Below are 10,707 nucleotides of genomic sequence, written 5' to 3'. Positions count from 1 at the left end.
TTAAACGTCAAATTATATTTTTAATCTATCCCAACATACGCAACAATAAATCGATTCCAAAAACGAATTGTCGCAAATAAAAATATTATACATTATGTATAACTAGATATAAACGCTAGATTGATAAAAAAAAAATCCCTTTACAATATATTAGACATCTGATAACTTAAATTATAATTTTCACTCTTGTTGCGTCTTAATAAATAAACACACACAACTCAAACGTATTTGGTTTGACATTTCACATTGTCTATGCCTTAAAATCGGGAGATGGCAACACTAGTTTGACATTTCATAGTCTATTGCTACACTAGCGCCATTTGACGTTTCACTTTAGTCTTTGCAGTTTATCTAAGTGCAGTGTACAGATTGAGTACACTCTTATTCTCCTTGTGGGAAGGAGTTTTTGAGAAGACATTCCAGAAGCGTAATGTCTCGTCCCCTGCGCCGGTGACTATCGCCTCGCCGTCAGGGGACAGAGCAAGGTAGAGTACTCGATACGAATGTCCAGTTAGTTTTGCTACCTGGAATACAATTATATATAGATTAGTAGAGGTATTAAGTGAAAATTTTAATTTATTAAATTTATTAAATAAACAAAATATATAAAAGAAAGTCGTGTTAGTTACACTATTTATAACTCAAGAACGGCTGAATCGATTTGACTGAAAATTGGTGGGCAGGTAGCTTAGAACCAGGAAACGGACATAGGATCATTTTTACCCCGTTCTCTATTTTTTATTCCGCGCGGACGAAGTCGCGGGTAAAAGCTAGTAAACAATAAATAATGAGTAAAATATAAAATTAAATTAATTACCTGTGTTAAAGATGGATACTTCCATACTAGAATTTGATTTTGTGAATATCCGTGTGTGGAGACCAACTCGCTGGAATGTTTAGACCAAGCCAGGTTGCAAACTTGTGATCCTATAAATAAAACATAATTAATTAACATGACGGAACACATATTTGACTGGACAAGGGAACATAAGTCAAACTAAATCTTGATACCTCACTAGCGCCTCGCTGTCAGTGTCAAAAAAGTGTGTCAAAATCCTTGTTATATAAATTTTTTCTTATATATTTTTGTGACAGAACTAACAGCGATAGTAGCACCTCTTACCGAACCAAATAAGCTTATCGCAGTATAATAATTAATTACCAAGGACATTACACCAACAGTAGCAACCCGAAAGTTACTCAAACCTCAGAAAATAGCGAAATTTTCACGACATGGGTATGAAATTATAGTCTGTGACTGTAGAAGCTGTTGCTACACACCTGTATCTACACACTGCATTGGCTGTGAGGTGAGAGTGTTCCAGAACCGTATACAGCGGTCAGCAGTACCACCGCCAGACGCCAGCAGCCCGTGCTGGTGCGGCGACCACGCTATCGCCTTCACAGCCGCTACGTGCGCTGAGTACGTCTGCACGGGGGATGTGCTGTGCTGTAAACATACATACATACATACATAGAGCTAAAAGGGAAAGCATGACTGCTGAGACCACCTCTCCGAAGTAATACCTGAAGATAGTCCCGGAAGGGGTACTAAAAAGTCTATAGAGAGGGTTGTTTAAGTCGGTAACACACACCAGGCATGTAGCTACCATGTTTGACAGTGTCCTAAGGCATTTTTTCCCTCTAAATAAAAAAACACACACATCCACACATACATACATACATACAGTAAAGAAATCTTATAACAATAACTCACACACTTAACATAGTGGAGTAGGCAAAGAACACAGATCTCCATTTGGCGCATTCCTGACACATCTCTTGCCTTCATACATACAAGGTACTTAATACTAACTAACTACAGTCAAAACCGTTTATAGCGACATCGTTTAGAACAACATACCGGTTAAATTGACCAAAATCAAAGGTCCTGGCTGAATGTTATTACATATCTTTCCTATTAATACCTGTCACCGGTTGTTACAACTATCGGTTTTTACGACTCAATATGAGTAGTCCCTTCGATGTCGTTATAACAGATTTTGACTGTACTAACTTACTACTAACTTAATACTTAATACTTTAGGTAGGTACTTAATACCGCCCTTCTAGAGTATTTCATAAAACCGTACACCGGGTCAAATATACTTTACGATTTAGAAAGATAATAAAATATTTACCATAGACCAGACGAAGAGTTTGTTGTCGTTTCCTCCTGATGCGAGCGACTGTCCGTCGGGTGACCATTTGAGGCCGCACACCTCCTGTCTGTGTCCCTGCAGCACACGAGACGTCTGTTGCGCTGAAATACACGAAAACATCAACATCATTCTTAAATTCATACTTTGATGAAAATCTATATATATAAAAGAAAGTCGTGTTAGTTACACTATTTATAACTCAAGAACGGCTGAATCGATTTGACTGAAAATTGGTGGGCAGGTAGCTTAGAACCAGGAAACGGACATAGGATAATTTTTACCCCGTTTTCTATATTTTTTATTCCGCGCGGACGGAGTCGCGGGTAAAAGCTAGTATTTAATAAATTGTCACTAAACATTTCTAACTTAATTAAAATAAAGTACATTATAATATGATTATTTGATCACGTTATAACGTATTGTGTGCAAGTTATTGATCGCGGAGTGTATATGATCCTAAAGTAGAGTCGCAATGAGCATTTCCTGTATGCAATCAACTGTCAATAAAGTCGGCATTCAACTGCATAGGATATGCACTTTATACATTCGTTATGCATTGTTAAATATGACAAAAAGACCTATTTAGTTAACTTGTATAAAATTTGTTCAATGAAAATTTATAGGTTTCAAATACGGCTCGTTAGAATGAATTGTACATCCATCTACCTACATGTAAAATTACTAATACTTGTATATAATTATATTTAAACTTTTTTTACGCATTGACCGTGGTTTTGTGAGACCAAAATTATTGTTGAAAACATATTGTTATATCTGTTTTGTAAAGGTATTTTGGGTTAAGAAACCCAACGTTACTGCTACAATTAGTTAGTAAATAATTACAATCGTTTAGTGTAGTAAAGTACTCCATTAGTGGTAACTTTTACATTTACACTTTTACAAAGTCTATTACATTCAGAGATATTCATAAAATAATTTCTACTATACCCAATAGGGTAAATAAAGCCAAAATTATTGGCTAAAGTCATTCTTAATTAGGGAAGGTTATAAGCCCTAGATGGGAACGTGTATTATTGACTTGAAAGTACTAAATGACTAAAGAATACATTCACAAAGTATGTCAAGTTAGCAAAGCAACTCACGTGGCGTCCTTGTGTCCCGCTGCCGTATGTGGCGGTCCCTCGAGCCGGAGCTCAGCATGTCGCCGTTCCAGGCCAGAGCGCCCACACGCGCGATGTGACCCTGCAGCTTTGTCACCTAACGACACATATACATCTTTATTGACTACATTGAGATAAATTAACTCCTAAACTCTCTCATAAATGCGAAATGTTTGGATAGATGAATTTTTGTAAGTTATCTCCAGAAAGTCTGCATGCATCTGGATGAAATTTGGTAATGTAGAACACTGTCTGGAAGAACACATAGACTACTAGCTTTTTTTTAATTCTGTGAAGTCGACGTGGCGGGTAAAATCAATTCTATAAAAGCCAGGATAACATAACGTTTTAGTTCGGTTACAGAGGCCATTGATAAATTCGAGTCTCTATCCCACTCTAAAAACATATTGTCCGCCTAATTTCTTCGTATTACAGCAGTGTAAACTCACGGTTAAATTAACAAAGACTCTAAAATTATCACACTTCATAATATTCCAGATATCATATGATATAAGTTTTGACATAATGCACAGTTTACAGATTTTTCAATTTTTCTTTTAATTAGAATAAAATCTGTAAGTTAAATGTTATACATCAAAAAGGCATGTGAGACAAGACCATTAGTGTCAACATATATTAGTGTGGCCGACAGCGTGTCAAAGAACAAACAGACAAACAGACATCGTGTAGGTGACGTTATGCATGATCGGCGTCGCCCTCGCAATGCGTTGCTTCTAAAAATACCTGTACTAAGTTATGTTCTACACTGTTTGAATTACATTTCAAAGAAATTCCCGAAAAATATCGGCTTAAAGACAATTATTGTGATAGTCAATATAGTTAAACCAACCTAATAATACCTACTATAAAACATACAATGTAATATAGTGACTTCAATATGTCAGGGAAAGTACGACAGCGCATGCAGTACACAACATTCGTGCACACTTCTGTTGAGTAGAGAAGCGTGATAGAAACCACAAGCCGCTTAACTTTTTCAATTTCCATTTATACCTACTTCTCTAAACTGGTTTAATTTTCATCGACTTCATCAACAAATGTATCTTAAGCTAAGGAAATAACTCAAATTTATATAATACTTTTTTGTGCTTACCTCCTTGTTGGCGGCAACATCCCAGACACTGATGTGTCCTTTCTGCGTGCCAACAGCGACAAGATGACCACGCTCGCTCCATGCCACCGACGTGACAGCATTGCCTTCTGATGACAGGTCGCATAGCCGCGTCACCTAACACAAACACATCCACCATGTCAACATTCTTTAATATAACACGATCTTTAAGCCATTTTTGTCTAAATTCTATGGGTGAGAATGTCTGCTTTAGTGCCTTATACCTAGTTGTATTATATCACATTTAATACTGTCCGCAGTCAGTGTTAATTGGCGACTAAGAGAGATACTTAACGTTTCTGAGTGCGGCAGTAGAAACTTATAATATAACTAGCTGTCGCCCGCGACTCCGTCCGCGCGCAGTTAATAAGCTTATATGACACGTTCGTAGATTTACCATAGCAGCGCCATCTATTGATTACTTACTCAACCCAGTCGAAAGGTATCGACATCTGTTAGTGACTGTCAAATAATAACAGACAAATAATTAGCAATAAATTAAAATTGCGACTATAATTTGAGATTTAAACTATCCTATCTCTCAAGTTGGATCGAAATGCACATGGTGTGCGAATTTTATTATTATCGGTTAAGTGGTTTAGGAGTCCATTGAGGACAAACATTGTGACACGAGATTTATATATATTAAGATATGGCCTTGATCAAGTACCAGGGTAACATAACCAACCTGGCTGGTGCAAGCGCTCCATAGATACACACAGCTGCCTAAGCCCACACTGAGCACGTTCTGAGCCGACCAATCCACCAGGTTCAGATAGAAGTCATCCTGCAATTCCGGAGCGTCGAGCACTTTGAACGGGATACGGGATATCTTGCGAGTAGCTTTGCGCGGTGAACGTAATAGCTTCTGAGATTTTGCTGACACTGGTGACAGACTGTATGGCGACGGATCTATATTCTCCTGGAACAATAAAGAATTAAACTCAATAAATAAAAAGAAAACAGTGCAATATATTTTTTAAAATAAAGAACACTCCTTACTAGCAATGATAGTAGTACTTAAATCTTACTAATATTATGGATATTTATTAGAAGTTATCTGCAGGAAGTGTTCCGGAACACAAAGGCTACTTTTTTTTTAATTCCACGGAGATGAAGGCCGAGAGACGTTCATCTAATTTATGCTCTTAAGACGATATCTCTACGTTCAACCTCTCTTAATATTTATAAATTAAAAGACATATCAGCTTGTTACAAAGTAGTTTGTTAATATATTCGCATGTTCAGACAGTAGATAATGCAGTATTAGATTGGCGACGGCGTAGACACGGGAAGCCGATATCGCGACCCGGATCTCTTAATCAAAGGGAATTCAACCGGTTGAACCAATACATCGATAGTGCATCCAATTAGATACTCTACTGTGGGTTTTCACTGTCGAAACACTTATATAAAGACATATCCTCATCCCCCTCGTTCTCTTTGTAATAAGAGAGACAACAATATTTTGATCTAAATGAACACGTCTTTGTGTTGAAGGAATTTTGAAACACAAAAACATTTTTCGCGTTACTTTGTATAATTACTACAATGATATAACCCTTTTAAAAAATTCTACACCTTTGTACATTTATAACCGTATAACATAAAGAGGCAAAATGGGGTTTCAAAAGGCCCGACTACTGAAGTGCCGCAGACAGAGGTAAATGACTATCAAGAAGCGGCTACCGTCCCGTCGGGGCTATCGTTTCAAAAGACCTCTAATAAAACAAACATGTACTGAAATCCCTTGATTAAGTCCACGTCCTTTAGCGGCAGATAGCCGAGATAAAGTTAAAAAACAAAAATATATGGCAAAACATTTGAAGACAACCCTTCAAAGGCAAGTGATTTTTCATTGCCTCCGCGCAATGACACTGCTTAATGATTCTGAGTGCCAGTTAGTCTCAAAAATTGTTCTCCTGTTTTGTAAGCCCAAAATAACGTAATTAAAAGGGAAATTTTAAATGTTGTAAAAATAAAATCAAAAGTTTTTTTCTAAGTGTCACCACACACGCGATCCCATTAACAAACAGGTTCGTCCCGAAATTTGGTCCGTATCAGCTGAGCTAAATCAAACACGTAATAAGTTTTACTTTTAACTTTTATCAGTTGTAATAAAACAAATGCAATGTCCATATAAAATATAGATATAGGTTCGATTCGTAAAACAACGTATAAAATATTGCAATATCTTTAAAATCGACCACGAGATCCAAAAAGTTAAGAAATCGGAGAAACAGTTGTAATATGACTGTAATTGATATTAATATAGAATTATATAGAAGATTATGTGTTCTTTCTCTTAAAAATAATTCACCTAAACTGCTCCGGTAAAGGCATGATTGCATTTAGGAAGCCTTCGCATAATCATGATTTCTGGTAATGTCTAAAATATCAGCGTGCGATATAAGGGTTGACATGTACTTTAGCTTAAACTAGCTTTTACCCGCGACTCCGTCCGCGCGGAATAAAAAATAGATAACGGGGTAAAAATTATCCTATGTCCGTTTCCTGGTTCTAAGCTACCTGCCCACCAATTTTCAGTCAAAACGATTCAGCCGTTCTTGAGTTATAAATAGTGTAACTAACACGACTTTCTTTTATATATATAGATAGATAATAAATGTATTTGAAACACTGTCCAAGTTTTAATGGTTGTTTTCCTTGTATATTACACGATACTATAATGACAAAGTTTATCCAAAGAACAGCTCGATGTATTAAGTAACACAAAAAAATAAAATCGAGAGAACTATAATGACTTAAAAAAAACATTAGGACGGTGTTAAAGATAAAAATTATGGTGTATTCATTAGAGACGCGGGTTAGAGACGAACAAATTACGTACGAACCAAATAGAAAACAAAAAGTTTTTGATAAATTTAATCAACTAATCTCTTCTAAGAACGAGAAAGCGCGATCGCGTGATGTTAAAACAAAGACGTGAATAACATTACAAGACGAAAGAACGATAAACCTAGACATTTTAATGGCCTAAGTTTGACTAACGTTGCCTATTTTACATTTTAATGTGTAGCTGAGATCGTTTCGGTAGTACGTTACAAACACCTGAAGCGGAACAGCGCAGTCCTTGAAGGTTCGGCTACCCGATGTCTTTTGTGCGATCGAAGCAAAAAATCCAACGCCGCAAATTTAGCCCGCGTGCGTTTGATACCGTCTCGATTTGTCAGCGATTTTTTACGCGACGCTTTCAATTAATCATCGCTGTAGAATTTCTATTCCACTCGCTACAATGTTTTAGTACAGCCAGATAACACCTGATAACGGATCGGTAACGCTATTTTTATTTCCATACTACTCAATTCTAAGAATGCATTCGTTCAAAGCACTTTGTACAGGTGTCTGTTAAAATAATACACGTAGAACAATTATTTATAAAGTCATAAAAGCGCGCATGTTTAGTTTATAGCCTCCTTAAACGACGTTACGTTGACAACTTTAACGTTAATTTTTGCACCGACAAACGAGCCTGTAAATTCCGAGTAATTTACTGCAAAAACTGCACAATTCTCGTAACGTACGACATCACAACGTCCGTGAACCCGCTTTTATTGCGGCTCCCGAGTAATCTAGATGAATAACACCTTCATAAAACTGTTGCGAATTTCGTGTCCGCGACGTGGGTCGCTGTGGCCATATGCGTCCTGGACTAATGCTCGACCTTTTTCGACTTGAATAGAATAATACGTGTAAGCGTGGGTGAGGATATCGGAGGTGTCGTCCGGCCCAGCGCGTTTAAAGAAAACAACAACGTTGAACAACGAGCCCGCAGTGGTTACACATATTAGTTGAATTCAAATGCAAACAGAACTGGGTTGCGACGCCTACGTAGCGCGAAAACATAAGATGCGTGATCAATAAACATGCATGTCGAACATATAATAAATATTGCAGATAAAAAAAGATAAATGAGAAGATTACAAGCCTTGTAACGAGATTTCACACCCTTAGTCCTTACAATGTATTCTAATATGTGAAAGAACAACACGAGAGCGTACGAGTGGCGAACGAAAGTCTATGAACGGGAAGTATAACGGGAAAGTATATGAAGATTGAAAGTGCATCACGTTGTGCACGATGATTAATTCATAACTGCCACTTAAGAAGATATCGGCATCGGCCGGACCCGCCCCCACGTGGTCGCTGGCACAGTGGCCTTGGACCATGCTTGAAAACGAATGCATATCATTATATTACGTAAGCCGAAATTCGCCTGCAGGGAAGTGCAACTGGTTTTGGAGGATACGCGCTAAGCTCCGTCAGCTGAGATCGAGCCGCGATAGCGCCGGCATGAGATGTGACCGTTTTAAGAGAACGACTCCGTTTATACCCCTTGTTCTCAGCATAAAGAATAAGTAATGCGAAAGTCTAGACAGTTTACGATGATCTTTATCACGACAATGACTTGTTAGAATCCAAAGACATTGGTAATTGGACATTGTTTTGTTATTTTATTTATCTATAAAATAATAATCGTATTTAATTTTGAAGAGAGCTCCTACAAGACCTACATTACCGGTGAGTAATATCTAACTCAACTAGAATTAATAAATATGAGTTAAGTTTAGGTGATTCTACTTAAGTTACAAAAACATTTCAAAGACTTTTACAAAGTTCAATAATCTCAAGCAATGTGATTCCTAAATAATTTTCCTAAAATTTTTTACAACATCCGAATCACCTCTAGACAATTTGTTTGACTAATGTTGTTTTGATTAGGCGAATAGTGATTTTTTACGCAATCTCATCTCAAATAAATTATGTACAAGAACATTTTAAGTCATTAAATGCTAGTCACGTTATTCGCTTATAAAAATACAGTCGCATTTAGCTTCGGGTTAGCTACGAACTCCAGTTAAAAGCTTCTCGAGTGTCTAAAAAACGTAATGAACATGGAACACTTAGAGGCAAGCGAGGAAACTGCTGTAAAGTGTTTTAGCTCAACAAACATGGCGTGACGGTGATACGCTTGTGGTGTTGGCGAACAAAGTCTATACAATAAATTGCCAACTTCCTGAGATGTGATTGCCTTATTCACGTCTAATAGACAAAAAGCAAGTTGAATAGACCGCACAATGGCACAATCGGTGACGATGACACCAACGTCTAGACCGCAACGCGAAGTTACCACCGCGAACGTTCAAATATCGACCGCTAAAGAAAAAATAGAAGTATTGAATAAAAATATCTTTATTCTATATAATACATAGCGTAAAATCTTAGGTACATTTCGAATTATTTGCATTAAATTTAATGAAATATTCTCAAATATAGAAACTTTAGCAAATCCGTATACTAATGGTAACAAGCATTAGCGGAATAGAATCAGAAATGACTTATAAGATTAGATATGACCAGACAAAATGCATTACGAGAATATTAAAGTAATGACACGGCAACGCTTTAAGAAAAGGTAAAAGAAAAATTTTAATACGTCCCAAACCACAATGATGTAAGATGAATGAGCAATCAGAATCAAAGGTCAACGACCCCACACGGCAGACGCATAAAAAGCTAGAAATCCACCAACTAGTGACTAGATCTGAGATAACAGATTGATTGGCGCTATAAATGAATGGCACATTTTGTGACCTGGATGGTTCCGTAAGCGGGTCACGTTGTAAGTGTTGCAATAAAAAATATACCACTGCAGATGTTCTCAAGACTACTCCTAGCCGCACGGTACGAAGAGAATACCAAATCTATAACACGGAACTCGTTTCAAATTAAACAAAACTTTTACGTCGCATACAAACAATCACGATAATGAATTCAAACGGCTGAGACGGACATAAGTCATCGGCGACTTGCATATTAGCATAGAAGAATGCCATTCGAATCTTATTCAAACACGATTTGAACGAGTCGCGTATCAGCGCAAGGAAAACGTCATCATACTCCGAGGTTGGTGACCCCATCTTATCACAGCTTCCGTATTACTTAATACTTTCTCAATGTCCCTGAAACGATTACATCACTTAATGTGTCTTATGACTCTGAATGTCGATTCTAAAACAATATCTAGTGACGCGCACATAAACATTTTTGTAGCAAATCGACTCGTATTATTGAAAAACTGATTTCACTTGACATTACATTTTTACATTCTCAGAGTAATGAATGGACTCATATCAACATAACGTTCATTTACAGTATTGTCAACCCTATCGGGCCTCGGCAGTAAAAAGCCTTCACAAACAATGAGGCTGTGTAAATAGACGGAAAAAATTAAGGCCACGTAGATGAGTCTGGCAAAAATTCCCTCGCG

The 10,707-nt window shown here is 37.2% G+C and overlaps 1 protein-coding gene across 1 annotated transcript in view; it reads right to left on the bottom strand.

Moving 5' to 3' along the window:
- The window catches only part of LOC106711428 (fizzy-related protein homolog), a 48,236-nt gene continuing 37,529 nt past the window's right edge, over window positions 1-10,707 (bottom strand). Inside the window, exons 3-9 of the mRNA XM_014503738.2 lie at window positions 5,104-5,337; window positions 4,398-4,532; window positions 3,266-3,380; window positions 2,142-2,263; window positions 1,282-1,450; window positions 818-927; window positions 1-524 (exon numbers count right to left, since the gene is read on the bottom strand). Of these exons, the coding sequence (XP_014359224.1) occupies window positions 348-524; window positions 818-927; window positions 1,282-1,450; window positions 2,142-2,263; window positions 3,266-3,380; window positions 4,398-4,532; window positions 5,104-5,337 (1,062 nt within the window). The 3' untranslated portion in view covers window positions 1-347. The remainder of the gene's footprint in view (window positions 525-817; window positions 928-1,281; window positions 1,451-2,141; window positions 2,264-3,265; window positions 3,381-4,397; window positions 4,533-5,103; window positions 5,338-10,707) is intronic.

Source organism: Papilio machaon, chromosome 3 (genome assembly GCF_912999745.1).
Source record: "Papilio machaon chromosome 3, ilPapMach1.1, whole genome shotgun sequence".
Classification (NCBI taxonomy): domain Eukaryota; kingdom Metazoa; phylum Arthropoda; class Insecta; order Lepidoptera; family Papilionidae; genus Papilio; species Papilio machaon.
This window is presented reverse-complemented; position numbering and strand designations above follow the sequence as displayed.